We start from the raw sequence: 15,498 nt of genomic DNA, 5'->3' as shown, positions 1-15,498 counted from the left end.
GTGTCAAGCTTTGGGCTTCCCAGTACAAGACAGACTTACTGGAGCAAGCCCAGCTCATGGTCATAAAGATGTTTAAAGGGCTGGAGCGTCTCTCATATGAGAAGCTGTGATTGTTCAGCCTGGGTAAGAGAAGGATCAGGAGGGATCTTATTGCTGTGAACAAATATGTGATGGGAGGGAATGAGGAGAAGGGAGCCACACTCTTCTCGGTGGTGCCTACTGACAAGACAAGAACAAATTAAAACCTGTGAGATCCCATCTGAACACAATACTTTTTTACTGTGATGGTAGTCAAAGGCTGGATCAGGCTGCTCACAGAGATTGTAGAGTCTCCATCTGTGGAGACATTCAGATCACAGTCTCGGGCAGCTGGCTTTGGTCTAGATGATCTCAAGAAGCCCCTGCTCATCTCAATAATTCTGTGATTCTGTAACATTTTCTACTGCTGTTAAAGTAACTCCTCCTATATAGAAATCAAAACACTAAGTTGAAGCATCCTGCCAACCCGGCATTGCCTGGAACTGAGGCTGTCACACAGCATCAGCTGCTGCCATCAGGATGGAGGTAGGCTGATCTGAGCTTAGGTCAAGCTGTTGTTCCCAAGTGGGAGGGCAGCAACTGAAGAAAAGGAACTGAAGGCAAGAGTAAAAAGCATGAGGTTTGCTCTATGCTTTCTGGTGCACTGTTATGATCAAAAGTGCCTCCACCAGGCTGAAAACGGGGAATCTAATCCAGCTGCATGCTCGTGTTCATGGCAGGAGGGTGAAACAGAAAAGGACTGGGACTTCCCTGTCTCTTTATGCAGTGTATGCCAAAAGACTTGTAGCATTAGGGACTGAACTCCTCACTCTCACACACAGTGACAGCATTGATCTGGCACCTGAGTGAGGGCGAAGTTTTTTACTGGTATCTGTAACTTCATTAGTTATTATGGGCCTAAATATTTGACAACAAGCTAGGTCTTACACCCATGCTAAGTACTTTCATATCTGTGATCACACTGGTGCAGACCAGAAAGGCTGCTTGTGGTTTCAGATAAATATGGAAAACAGAAGATTACATTATTGAATTAAGTACGAAAGTTAATAATAGTCAGCACAGTTGCCCCACGTTATTTAATTTAACTCCAAATTCAATTTATGCTACACTGGTCTCTGTGTCCATTGTAAACATGCTGCAGGTTTTTTTTGTTGTTGACGATGCAAAACATGGTCAGTGAAGTTATCAGCAGAGAAGCTGAAGGCTCTGGCATAGGAACAAAGGACAGCTGGGGCTTGAGGCTTTGGGAATGTATGGAAAGTAGACACCAGTCCACAACGTACAACACTCGTTGCCCTTAAAACAACCAGCAGTGAAGCCAATTAGCAGCCTTTGTATTGGTATAAGGTATCTGTAGGTTTCCATGTCAAAGCTCTGTGTGCCTGGCACCCTGTTGGTGGTGCCCCATCCTTTAATCACCCTCTGTTTATATTTCACACTTATGGGAACAGCATCCAGCGCAGATCAGAGATTCAGTCCAAGCTGTGATATGAGCAGTCAGCCTGATAGCCCCCCACCCCAGGCCCTTCGGAGCAGGACTGGGTATGCTGTTACTGACAGGCTGTTTTCATTTCCCCTGTTACAGCTAAAGGAGAAACATTGCAACATAAACCTTTGGCACAAGCCTGATTGCCAGCAAACACTGCTGCTGTAGAACTGCGTCATATATGCAAAGCCTAAGTTACAGATGCAAGCTTTCTACTATGGCGCTGGTGTCACGAGCTCTCCAAACTAGAACCAGGCCTACAACAAAACTTGTGCTCCAAGCACTGAAGTCAGTGTGGGATCTCCCAGACTACTTGTTCACCATGTGTACACCAGCCTGTGTTGTACACCCACCCCATGCAGCGCCAGTATTTCATCCACTACAGCTATTTCCTCAAACCTTTGAGAGCTGTGATAGCACAAGCACCCAAACTCCTTGGTTTCCCAGGATCAGATGAAATCAGCTGTTGCCAGCAGAGAAAACATTTGCTAAATCAAAATACATTTTCTAATCTAGAATCTGCAGGCAAGACGTGATTCATGCTGTTCGCAGGGGGTGGGGGAGAAAGCAGGATCAAAGTGGGGCTTAGTGCATGCAAACAACACGTGTGCCTCCTGCAGTGCTGGGTGAGGGAAATGGAAAGCAGGAGACAGCATGGAAGAGCTCTCTGCTAATCACACAGCGCTAGCAATGGAAAGTCAGCACAGAAAAAGGAGCTGAGCTCTCAACACAAATGTTTAACTGCAGTAACACTGTGCCGCAGAGAGACGAAAATCCAGCTCCCAAGAACCAGAAACAGATTGAGGAAGTAACACAAACATCATCCAAAACAAGGAGCAACAGCGGAGTAACAGAAGCAGACAGATGGCTTCTGCTCCCGTTTGTTCCCAGTCTCTTTTTGCTCTCACTTTGTTGCCATAGAGGCTGATATCTGGGTCTCATAACGTGATGCTCTGCATGCAAGAGCAGGTGGAGTACAAGCAACCTTTATGTCATTAATAATTCCCCCACACCATCCATTTTGGCAGCAGAGCTTCTGCCACTGGACATGCCTTAGCAGACTCTGAAAGGCCAAATTGCTGTGCTCCCCCCAGCCCCAGCCCTGCTGCTCCACCTGCCAATTCATGTATTCAGCCCTCAGGCCCCCCTGCCACAGCTCTCCTCCACTGCACAATAATACAGTCCCCCTTCTTCTGCCGTCAGACTTCAGAGCCCAACTGTCCCTTATGCTCCCATCACAACAATGAGGGGATGCAGCCTTAAGCATCCAGAGAGGCTGCATGGCTACAGCCAAGGATAGACCCCACAGAGGGTTTATGGGGTTTCTTGGTACATCAGCAGTATGAAAATATAAAGCAGATTGCAGCAACATGGCAGACAAGAAAAAAGAGGACTAAACATTCCAAGACAGCCCAAGAGGCTGTTCTTGTCCTGTTCTCCTCCTAGTCCCTGCCATTTCCTTCCTTGCAGGGAGACAAGTGTTTGCATAGCCTCCGAGTGAGGTAGGTCAGAGAAGAGATCTGAACTGAAAGCAATTTTGGCTACAGAAAGAGAAAAAGGTTTCTTTCCAGGCTCAATCAGTTCTTGAGACAGAAATCCCCAGTGCCACAATTTCTAATTCCGAGAGTGGGATGAATGCATTCCTCATTCTTCTGCAGCACATTAAACAAGCGTGTGGCATTTTCATTTTTCCAAGGGGAGTAAAACAGAAAAGAAGAAAAAAAAAAAAAAGCGCCTTGTCTTTTTCCTCCACATTGCCATGAATGATCCGTCAGCAGTTTTCCCAGGACTTTCTGCATGCGTCGCTAACCAAAAGCACCTTCCCGAAACTATGGGCATGCATTCACTTCAAAACATCAACATGGGAAAAACAGCTTAAGAAACCCTAAAACTACGTGAACACAAATGCATCTTTCTGTGGTACATTTTTACATGTGCTATGCACTTGCATGCACCCTCGCACACACCTTTTCCGACATGCAAGTGTGAGGAAGGAAAGCCACACGACCCAGAAAAGCTGCTTCACACCTGCATGGCAGGTTTAATGTCTGGCTCTGAAGGAAGTCTGTTCTCAAAGCAAACTACTTTCTTCCTGAGAGACAGGTCTCCTCACCCACCTGAGCACGGTAGCTGCACAATGAAGCACGTAACATCAGAATCAGGCAGAAGATAGCATGCTAAGGGCCTGTGCCAAGACAGTGTCCAAAGCCACCTTTCCTTTGTACGAAGTGTATTACCACTGAACTATTGTCACCGTTTTCCCTCAGAAATACCTGCCAATCTTACAGTGAAGTCTTGACCTGCCGCAGCTCTCAAAAGCGGTTAAGACCCTGCGTGGGGAGCCAGTGCAAGCCTGAGCTACCATGTTCTCAGACTACGAACACTGCTAATGCTTTCCTCGCTCTCTCATTCAAATGCAGTTGTGACAAGGCAGAAGCAGTCATGGCACAGCCACACGGTGTAGAAGAATATCATATAGGTTACCTGTACTGTTGTCTCCTTTCCCATTTTAATATCCAGGGGCTCCAAACTGTCTCCCTGTGCTGTGGTTGCAGACGACAGCCCTTTCTGCCTCCCTGGCCTCAGGGGGTGCTGCTGGCCAGCCCTGCTCTCTGCCATAGCAAGAAGGAGCCCCAAGAGGAGAGCACAAGGGAGTTGGTGGCTTCAAAGCTCCTCAAATGAAGGAGCCCTGTTTCTACAGCAAATAACAAAGCCAATAAGCACCATTGCACAAAGAGGAAGGGCTCTGGGTGCTAGAGACTCAGGATGAGAGCCATTGAGGGAACTGTGAGGAGTGTGGGAGGGGGTTAAGGGGAAAAGCTGAGCTCACTGCATCCCAACAAGACAACATCAGGCAGGAAACAGATGTTCAAGGAACCACAAAGGGGTACAGCAACAGCTGAATTAACTCTCCAGCAAATAGGGGAAGCTCAAATCCACAGAGCTGACCTACATCCTAAGAACAAGGTGCCTAATCTGAGATTTGGCTTTTTGCAGTCCTAGTAGCACATCCTATCCCAACATTTAGACACCATCATACTAAAGATGAAGTAAATGATCCAGCTTTTCTCCGAGTCCTACATGGCTCTAAGCAAATGAAGCAAAGGCAGGTCTGAATCAGTGGCAGTTCCTATGAAAAAGACCGGATTGCCACTTACCAGCAGAATCCAACTGTTGTAGATGTATTTCCGTTTTAAAAAGTGGAAGTTGTACCTGGCTGTGTACCTGAACTCCCACAGTTAGAAGCACTGGGAATATTAAACTCCATTTTGACTTGGACCCTCTTACTTTAACAGCTTTGACATTTTCAGCCCACTCTTACAACACTTCTCTGTTATAACCAAAAGCAAGACTACTCTTTGTGGCTGTCTGAAGCAGTTCAGACTGTCCTGCCCCAACTACGGTTTGTGCACAGCCTTGCGTCTTGTCTTCTCTGCTGGCTCATCCATGACTAGAACATTATACTGTTGTTATTACAGGAACTGGGGGCCTGACGTGCAGCTCCCATTGACTTCAGTAGAGGCACTATGGGCTACTCTCCTTTGGAAACCAGGCTATCAGGAAGACAAAGCACAGCTCTAATGTTAATCCTTCAAGCCTAATATCTGCTACTTCCATTGCACCCATACAACACTTTATTAAAGTCTGACACAGGAAAATGTTTTAGTAAAGGGCATTAGCACTAAATTCCTCCTGCATGGTACCTATCCATGTGGGCTCACACTGCTTTCTAGTGAAGCTTTGACACTCCAAAAGATCACTTGCCTCTGTGTGCAGATTCAATGCTGGCAGCAACAGAAGAGGGACTATGTGAAATCAGATTACTTTTACCCATTGGCATTGCCAGCCACTATTCTTTCATGTTTTATGTGAGCTTTCCCTCAAATCCACTGCTATTAAAGTCATTGTTTGAGAATGTTAGTGGGAAGGAAGAAAAGCTAATTTCCCCACAAGTTTCTAGCCCTCTTGCCAGGAGAAAGACATAACTCAGATGCACACTAAAGCTTCAGAAAACATAAAGCAGAAAAAGAACCCAGCACTGATTTTTATTTTATCTCATGATGTCTGTGGCCTGAGTCACGACTTTAAATGCTTGGGAGCACTGATAGCAGTCTGCCTCCATAAGGAGCATGTGTAGAGTCTGCCAGCAGGAAAAGGCCAAGTAGGGTCAAATGTAGTAGTGACAGAAACTGACTCGAAATGCAGTAAATTCAACACATCTGAGCTTCAAACAAGCCAGCAGACAGCAACATCTGTCTGTCATCACTGACCTAGGTCAGATCTGAAGAATCAACTCAGGGCTAAAGGCTTTGTATTGCATTTTTAGTCTCCTGAGCTACCCCACTGTACCCACTACATTTACACTCCTCTTAAATACTTTATAGTTCTGCTACAGCTTTTGTTGTATTATCACAAAGCTCTTTATAACAGAGGCTTAGGTACATCTGTCTGCTAAGGGAGACAGCGGGATCTTTTCACCCTTACACTGAAATGCAGCCATCTCTGAAGCAGGCCATAGCAAGTTCTTAAACAGTTAAATGACAGGAGAGGAAATGGTGATACCTTAAGCAGAATATAATTCTCTCCACTGGAATTTGGCAAGGACACAGGGACTAAGGTCTTTGCAGAAAGCACAAGCTGCTCTTCAACAACCACAAGCATGTACGGACTCAAGTTGTGCATCTCCTCCACAAAGCACCGCACAAGTAGTGCAGCACCCCCTAACTGTAACGGTCCTGCACTATTCCAGAGGGAAAAATGCCAACCTGAATTCTCCACACTAGCCTCGGCCATGCCCTGTGCTCCCTTCGCCATTCCCAGCACCAGCAAAGCAGGTCTCTGCTTCCCTTCACTTGTGTGAGTTTGCAGGACCAGTCACACAAATCAGCACTGCAGAATGGTGTAAAGCAGACCTGAGCATGAAAGCACAACCAGTCTGACTTGTGCCATGCCTGTCCTACAGCCTCTTCTTCTTTTCCAGCTAACCCTTATGGGTGCGTTTTAAAACCTGCTTTCACAAAGGTCCTCAACAAACCATTTTCTATACAGCAGGCAAAGCACTCTCCCGCTCCTCATCACTCGCAGATAGCACGAACTTACATCTTCATTGCTTCCAAGCAGGGAACAACCAGAGCCTGTGTTCCACCATTTAAACACATGGTACCATCCAAAATAGAGAGAAAGTTACTGCTTTACATCTCTACAAAAGCCCCTGCTTGCAGGAGCACTGGCTTGTCACTGGAAATAGTTTTTAGCAGGACAATTCAACTGTTCCCAAATCGACCACCTAAATGCTCTTCTAATTTTGTTTCAGAATTACAGGTGGCAAGCTTGTGATGTCCTGGTGACATTTGAACCTTCATTTCTTCCCAAGACATCACTTTGGCAATACTTAGTCACATTCCTACTGATCCTGAGAGCCCTACTAGCAATGAAATTACTGTCTCTAATACCCTCATTTCTTCTCCCCCTGTCCTGAAGAATTTAATTGTACCAATCTAACTTACACCCTTCCTAATAAACCTATAACAATTGAGTCTTTTATTTCTGGATCCCACAGCACTGGGCAATGGGATGTGCTATTCAACAAATAAAGGGAAAGGAACTTCATATTCTTCCCCACTTTTCCTCAGCACAGAGAGATGAGTAGGTTGGAACTGTGAACCATTCCACAAATGAGACCTGGGACAATGTCCTTCTTTCTTGTGCCCAAGAAAACAATTTGAAAAAACGATGGGATTTCAGGTAATAAATGTTTAATTTCAACTGCAGTAATTACGTTTCTCCCTTTAAGATCTCCCTTGCTGCTTCAGCTGAATATACTGCCTGCGCCTGCCTTCCCGGCATTGTTTTGCAGTGTTCCTGTAAACAGCTGTAAATAGTCCCTGCACCGTGGCAGCTCATGTTAGCACTGGATGGAATTTATTTATCTGTACCTCATGCTGGCAAAGTGGTATCAGTTCAGTAAGCCTGGGGTTTTTTTCTAGTTCAATTCAATTGCTGTTAAGGTCTATATAAGTTAAAAAATACAATAACTGTTATGGACAACTCACAGTGCAACTGAATGCCTGGTTTCCCCCATCTCTAAGTAAACGCACACATATAACGTTTTATCTTAGTGATATATTTACTGCCCCCTTCACTGTGCAATGGAAAAGACAACTGTTATGTAGTCCATCCCTCTGCCAGTGCAGTTCCACCCTGTACTTCATCAGCCATGCTCCTCAGCAAATGAAAGACCTGATTGTACAGCCCTCCCTGTATAAAGCTGACATTGCTGCTAGAAGCCTTCTTATTTGCTTGGAGTAGCCTGACATTGGTAAAAGTTAGTTAACTCCAACTGGAACATAATGCTAAACCTGGCACATACGGCTAACATCAGGGATGGTCACAGGCATGTATTTCTTTTTCCCCTGGCTAAACTGCAGGTCTTTCTTTATGCCAGGCTCACAACTGCTTCTCTCATCATCCAGCCCTCTTCAAGAAGAATCCTTCTGCTCCTTTCGTCACCAAGGGCTGACCAAGCTCAGGACTCTCTCTTATTGGAGTTACCTCTTCTCTGAGCTATCATGTTCTCACCCAACACGTTGGGGGCATGGAGGTCAGTTAGAGGAGGAGAGGAGAGATAACAGGCACAGTAGTGAAAACATTAGCTCAGCTTCCCCCTTACACCTCACACTCAAACCTACTCCACCCCCCTGTCTCCGTCTTGTCTCCAGCCAGCACTGAAAGGACAATATGGGAACTGTGCTGCAGTCCAGGAGGTGCAGATGGGGCATTCCCAGTTACTCCCTACAGCCCTGCAACACTCATGGACTTCAGGAGGATTTCAAAGTCCAGGGGGAAGCAACAGTGAGCGCAGGCTTGATTTCCAAACCTAGCCCCTAAACACCTACTACTCCCTTCCACTGACGGGCGGATGGGAGAGGGCATCCCAACATATGGCTGGCCACCTCTGTACACACTTAAGCATTCCAAGAGCCTTAGCCCAGTCTTTTCCCCACACACAGCACTACTCATGCAAGGGTCATGCAGACGCGTCACCAGAGCAATCTTCCGATTGTTCATTCATTGTGAGTAACAAGGCAATGACTCCACTTCCCAGGGATAAACCAGCCCCAGGTTGTCTAGCCCTTGGGAAAGGTCTGGTTTGTAGTCCTACCGGTAAAAAAGGGGGGACGAACACCCTGCTCCTTCGCAACCAGAGTGAGAATAAAGAGACATTTACCATCCTGCCCAGAGCTCTCCAGATACTCCGTCAGGTCGCAGCCGAACGCGCTCGCGGCTCCCTTCCTCTTGAGTTTCTGTTTGGCTCCCTTGTTCTTCATGAGGTTAGTCCCAAAAGAGGTTCTCCCCCCTCCTGCCTTGCCCCCCACCCCCCCAGCCTCACGCTGGGCGATCAGAATCTCGCTCTTCTCCTTAGACCACCGCCCGTGTCCCGCTCCCAAGGAGCAACATCGGGGGTCCTGAGCAGCGTCCAGCCAGAGAAGTAAACATGAATCCCCACCAGATGTTGGGCTGCTCCTGTGGCAGAGGATGGTCAGGGCGAGAGGAGGCTGCCCAGCCAGCAGCAGCAGCGATCATAGCCTGAGCCCGGAAGGGTTCTCATCCGAGGGAAGTGGGTGGTGGACGGGTGCCCGCATCGGAGTTGGCAACCTGGGGACAGGCGATGGTGAACGGGGGGTGCTAAGTCCCTCAGCGCGGTCCCGGGACCCTCCACGGCCACCTTCTGGGTTTCATCAGCCGCACTGTCGACGCTTCCAGCAGCAGAAAGAGTCCCCGTGTGGTTTGTCCTTCTCTCGGCTTTCGGAGGAGACTGGAAGTTCAAACGGACTAATGAAAAGGGACCGGGGGAAGAGTCTGCACAAGGCTCCTCTTTGGCTCCCCCCCCTTCCCCTCCTCCTGCCTTTGGACAGTTAGAGGAACGAGAAACCAGCTTCCTGCCCTGACTCCCGCTCGCCTGCTCGCTCCTTTCCCCCCGTTTTACAAATCCTAGGATTATCCAGCTCAAAAAAATGCTGGAAGGAAGTTAGATGAGGAGGGGGGCGGAGGACAAGGTTTGGCAATAAAGTGCATGTGTGTGTGTGTGAGAGAGAGGGAAGGCGGGGAGAGGAGTTGGGGGACTGGGATGGGGACGGGGAGGGAAGGAAGGGGGAAAGCCTGTCCTGAGAGTTGACAGATAACGGACTGCCTGAGACGGAATCAGTGCAAGCCGAGCAGTGCAGTCAGACGCTTCCTGTGCTACCAGTGCTTAGCACTGAAAAGGCCCAAGGAGGGGCCGATGAGGAGGAGAGAGATCAGTAAATCTCTGCCTCTTCATCCAGTCCTCTGTCGCAAGGCTCCTTCCTGCCCTCGAACATGACTCTGTCAGTGCAGGGTTTGCCTTTCTCTACAGAGGCACAGGATGGAGCTACCGAAGGGCAAGAAGGGGGCAGAAAGTTGGGAAAGTAAAGAAGAGGGGAGGAGGGAAACCTTCAGCTCTCTCCTCCCCGGCAAGCAGAAACAGATGCTGTCCTGGCATCTAAATTCATGTAGGATCCCCTTAACCAAGGAAGGGGTTTAGAGATAAGGAACAGAAATCTCACAGTAGAGGCAGTAACGGAGATGGCGTGGGTCTGCCCTTAAGCCCTGAGTCTTGTTCCCTTCCGCCCCCAACACCTTTCTATTCTTACTTTCAGTACATGCATATCTCTGCTTGTAAGAGCAGTCACTTACACTTAACTCCACATTTTTTGTCCCAGAAATTCAGACCTCTTTACAGGGCTGGGTATGCTGGTGGGCTGCACGCTTCACCTAAGGAGGCAAACTGAACTCTGCTAAGGCTTCACTGCCCCCTCTTGCTTCGTGCCAAATACAACTGTATGGGTCTGGGTGGAAAATAAACAAACAAATGAAAAACAGGAAATTGCAGCTTTTCACCAAAAATCAGACCAAATACTAGCAGAGGAGCTTTACTTTGAGGAAAACCAGCCAGAAAATGGGGCAAAGGACTGCTGCCAGGCTGAAGGGTAGACCTGAGCTCTCACCTCCGGACCAATGGTTGTTCTCAGGGACCCTCAGTGCTCATGAAACTCTTAAAACTTCCTTGGCTTTAATACGGGCTTCTCACAGCACCCTGATGTCAAGTCAGCACATGGGAACCCGCCAAACCCATCGCGTGCCGCAGTGCATCCTGCTTGCCTGCCAAGGGGCAGACTTCAAACGGGCCAGACAGACAACAGGACGCTCAGAGCTGGATGTCTCGCCAGGGCATCCTCCCGCTGCCCTGCCTTCTGTAGGAAAAGAAAGCCTTTTCCTTGCCCCCTTAGGGAGGAGGCACGTCTTCCTGCACATGCCAGCCTCCTCCAGCTTCACCATGGCAAGAAACCACACCATCTTCTTCTAGGTCCTGAGGGTGGTAAAACACTGTCACAGGTTGCCCTTGCCCAGAGAGGTGGTGGATGCCACATCCCCGGAGACATTCAAGGCTAGGCTGGATGTGGTTCTGTGCAACCTGATCGTGTTGAAGATGTCCCTGCTCATTGCAGGGGGGTTGGACTAGATGAGCTCTGAAGGTCCCTTCCAACCCAAACCATTCTATGATTCTATGTATACAGCTTCCTCATGTCACCAGTGAGGGAGCACCCTGCCTTGGCCACTATGCAGCATGGGACCCCACACACACCTTGCAGAGCCCTGCTCTAAGGGGTCTTGGTGGTCCACAAGCCCAGAGAGCGGGGACTCAGCAGCACTGCTGGGTCAGCTCATCACCCACTCAGTATTTCTTACAGGCCAGTAGGCATTTTCAGCTGAAAGCACTATTTCTTATTGCTTTCAGTGGCAGTTCCCTGTAGCTGCCAAGGAGGTGCCATCGTTGGAAGCCATGGCTCCATGCAGAAATGCAGTGCTGCCATCTGATTTTGATTATGTGAGGGGCTTTGCTGTGCTGCCCTGACCCCAACGAGGCTATGGGTGGGTGATGCCTGTCCAGGGCTGGGACACAGGACCACTATCAGCCATTGCCAGCTGGGTGTCATGGTAGGAGATGGAGAGAGACTGTCATCACCATGCCAAGAAAAAAACAGTATTTGAAGCAAAAGAGCAGGGAATTGGAGCTAGAAGCATGACAGGGAGGATTCTGACTTTATTCATAGAGGTTCTTTCAGGTGTTGGTTGCAGTTTGCTGCCCTGTGCCAATAACTCCATGGAGGGAAGAGGGATCCAGAGAAAGGAAATGGTGTGTCAGGCGGAGCAAATGAAGGCGTGAAGAGCTCTATAAGAGCTCTTTGCCAGGCAGGCTGGACTATGGGGGTGGCTTTCCCCATGCCAGAACGAGGTTCAGCAAGAGGACAGAGGGGAGGTTGCTGCAGGATTGCTTAGGGAGCCCAGGGCCAGGAGGAGGAGGTCAGGCAAGGTGAGCGGGCAGCAAACAAGGGAGGCTTTGCAAACAAAGCACTTTCCTATCGGAGGCTGAAATCAGTGCTGAGCCAGGGGATTTTTTCTGAGGGAAAGGAGGGATGTTCTCCTCCTTAGAATTAAAAATAAGAAGCCTGGATTTGCGCAGCCTGGGAGGCAGGGCAGGGCCCTGCAATAGCGAGGGTGAGCAGCAGGGCCCAAGGAGTAAGCCAGGTCCCTTCTGGAAAAGCTTACACAGGCAAGAAGCAAAGCTGGACAGAGAAAGAGCTCAGGCCAGAAGCGTGGAAAGCAAAAAGGAGTTCAAAGCTGAAGCAGCTGGAAAAGAAGGGGGAATTTCTCCCCCTCCTATGAAAAAAATAGAAGAAGAAAAAAGTGAGCGTGCAGAATAAGAGCAACACCAAACCAAGCCAGAGCTCTCAGAGATTACTTCCCAGTCCCCCCCACCATACAAACAGCATGATGGCCAGCTCTCGCACAGTACCACAGCCCAAACCAGGGAGCCATGGCCCACGATACTTACTTTAATTCCTTCCCTTTGAACCTGTAAAAACAGGTCAGGATTTGCAGTTGGACACAAAGCCCTCCCTGTCAGAGAGGGCCACAGGTTCATGCAGGAAGGCGGAACACCTTCACTGCTGATCTGCAGCGCCTCACCTTTGGCTTGAGGGTGGATACGGGAAGCCCGTGTTTGTGTGTGAATGAACATGGGGTGGGTAATGACTGTGCAGTTCTATCCGTTCTCACAGACAAGGTGCCAGTGACTCCAGAAGCAGTCAGAGAGCCTGGGGAACAGCTCTGGCCATTAGGACTAAGTGTTTCTTCCCCTTCTAAGAGCCGGGGGCCGCAGCAGAGGCGTCACGCAGGCTATTTCTGGGCACCCATCTCTCCTCTCCCGACTGCATTTCCTTCATTGTGTTTGAGCTCTTTCCTATCCATGGCTTTAAAATCTCCACCAATCTGCCAGGCGCCACTCAGCACAAAAGAGCAGGGAGGGCTGGAGAGTGGAAGACCCGGGGAGGGGGGGCTCTGAACCCCTAAAAATAGCCCTGCCAAGTACAACTCTTTTCCTGACACAGACAGTTCATTGTTAGACCCTGACACGCCAGTTCACTCTCCCTCCCCACCCCTCCACATACTCTCTTTCCTCTCCTGCCCTCTCCAGCCCAGTTTCCTGCCTACTCCCATCTCCATGGTCAAAGCTGGAGTGTATTGTGAAGCCTAAAGCTTGGCATGGAGGCTTTTGTTTCTCTGAGCCCTATCAGTCTATGGGGCTACCCTTCAGCTTCCCTTGGCACAGGGAGCCCACCACTCTCGGTTCCTCATTCCACACATTCGCAGGTACAAGCCATGTCTCCCCCAGCTCTAACCTCCTTTTCTGCATTCCAGAGGACCCTCTTGTTCACATCATGACATGCTTTCTTCTGTGTCCATCTGCCCCATGCAGCCTTTTCAACAGCTGCTTCTCCGATCCCAGCACTTCAGCTACAAATAAAGCTGGCACCCATCACTTGCACACTACCAAGGTTCCTTATTGCTGGCTGACTATGCACAACACGCTGGTGTAACCAGGAGGTACAGCAGACCTATGCCCAGAAGGCTCTAACTATGAGCCTGCATGATGATTTGATGTCATCACAAGGATGTCCTAGAAGGAACCAGACTAGAACAAATGGAACCAAATAGAAGGGGTTTGTTCCCACTTTGCTGGTTAGGGCATAGGGTGAGGATCTATGGCTGGGGGATGAGATGTAGTCACTGACTTATCAGGAGCAGACATATATGCCTGCCCATTCCACCTCTTTGAGTATCATTCCAGATGCAATGAAGACTGAGGTACGTGAGTAGCCTAATGATGTTCTGTTACTGACTACACACATCGCAACCACAAAACATGTAACAGTGCTTTTAGCCAGATTGCCTTCTCCCATTGTTCACAGTCATTTCAGAAGCATCAGGTTTTCAGTACAGAAAAGAGATGAGGAATGTATCTCACTTTCCTTACTCAGGGCACAGACTTGCCTGAACAGTGATGGCCACTCAATCTTGTGTTTGTACAGCATCTAGCACACAGGAACTCTAATTCTTGACTGGGGACTCCAATTGTTCTTTATTTAAACCATATAAAGACCGTTACAGAAACGTTTTATGTCTCCCAGTGTAAAACTCTATTGATAGTGCAATAATATACGATAGAATTGTAAAACAAACACCCAGAGACAAACCCTACCAGACAAGCCACACAGCCAGCAAAAGCTTCCTTCATCTCAGAAGCATGTTCTGAACCTTCTCCAAGCATCTTATCAACGAGGTGACCCATCTGGTGAGGCAGAAAGGCCACGAACCTCACCCCATGGAGCCACCCCAAATTCACACAGGTGTTTTCAATAGCATCCTGCCAGCAGCTGTTTGGATTACACGGAAGAGGCAGCTGTAAGCACTGTGCTGAGTACAATTAAGACAGTATGTCAGAGAGGGAGGTGATTTCTTCAACACATTGCCCCACTGCAAATAACAATAAGGATTCCCACCAAACCAGGAAATGGTTTTGCTTGCTTTTCTCCTCCTCATCAGGTAACCAAAGAGACCTACAGAACTGAAACAATCTGCTTAAAACGACACTGTTACTTCATAGCAAAGCAAAATGCCAAATCAGTGGCACCCATGAACTTGAAAGATAGCTCAACCATAAGCCCAGTCCTTCTCAGGTTTTACCGGCCTGTGAACACAAGTGATAACCAGGATTCTCAAGCACGGCCAGGATCTCTAGGATGTGAGAAAACTCAGGGAAGAAAATCCTGAGGAGATCTACCTATCACTTCAGGCACCCATTGCTTCGTCACTGTGTCCAGCAGCTACACTAGTGCTGCTTAAGGGAGAGCAGACTTTCAGTATCTGTTCCTCCACATTTGCACCCCACTGGTTTTGTAGGTGTTTCATCCACTCTTTATTCTATAAAGGCTGTTCTGGCAGAAATGAGAACTCTGTTGAGCCAAAGGTCTATAATGTGAAAATAGAAACTGTTTAGTTTCTTCTGCTCTCAATTTTGCCATCATCATTGGTAGTATACCATAAAGGACACTACATATGGGATTTCTGAATAGCCCACCTCACCACCGCTCAGAGATCACTGACACCAAGACCCACTTTCCTGTAATTCCACCTTCTGATGTCCTTCTTTTATTACCCATTCTGCTAATCATGTTGTCATGGGAGAAGGAAGTTGTGGGTTAAACTGACTGCATAAAACCAGCAGTTTATTGCATTTCCATTATTTAATGGCTAAGAACTGAGAAAGAATCTCTATTATAAGGAATGACTAAGCTGGAAGGGAGTTCAGGGGTTCACTCCACCAGTAGTCTATTCTGATCACTTTGTGTAGAAGACCAGGTCTGTTTTGTAATAATTGTATTTGTTGGAAAAAAAAGAAAACAAAAACCAAAACCACCAAACAACAAATAGCTCAGGGGATGCTCCTTATTCTAGGGATAAAAGCTAGCCTGTTATATGTTATATTTAGAAGTCACTTAAAACCTGGCTTCTTTTATTCTGAGGTCTTCTCTTGATCACTTATGAGACTC

At 48.0% G+C, this 15,498-nt stretch overlaps 1 protein-coding gene across 1 annotated transcript in view; it reads right to left on the bottom strand.

The window, feature by feature from the left end:
• Nucleotides 1-8,875, bottom strand: part of ARHGAP31 (Rho GTPase activating protein 31) — a 58,879-nt gene extending 50,004 nt beyond the window's left edge. The window contains exon 1 of the mRNA XM_065676346.1: nt 8,754-8,875. Coding sequence (XP_065532418.1) covers nt 8,754-8,853 — 100 coding nt within the window. The 5' untranslated portion in view covers nt 8,854-8,875. The remainder of the gene's footprint in view (nt 1-8,753) is intronic.
• Nucleotides 8,876-15,498: the final 6,623 nt, after the last annotated feature.

The sequence above is a fragment of the Lathamus discolor genome, chromosome 4 (assembly GCF_037157495.1).
Source record: "Lathamus discolor isolate bLatDis1 chromosome 4, bLatDis1.hap1, whole genome shotgun sequence".
NCBI classification, from domain to species: Eukaryota; Metazoa; Chordata; class Aves; order Psittaciformes; family Psittacidae; genus Lathamus; species Lathamus discolor.
This window is presented reverse-complemented; position numbering and strand designations above follow the sequence as displayed.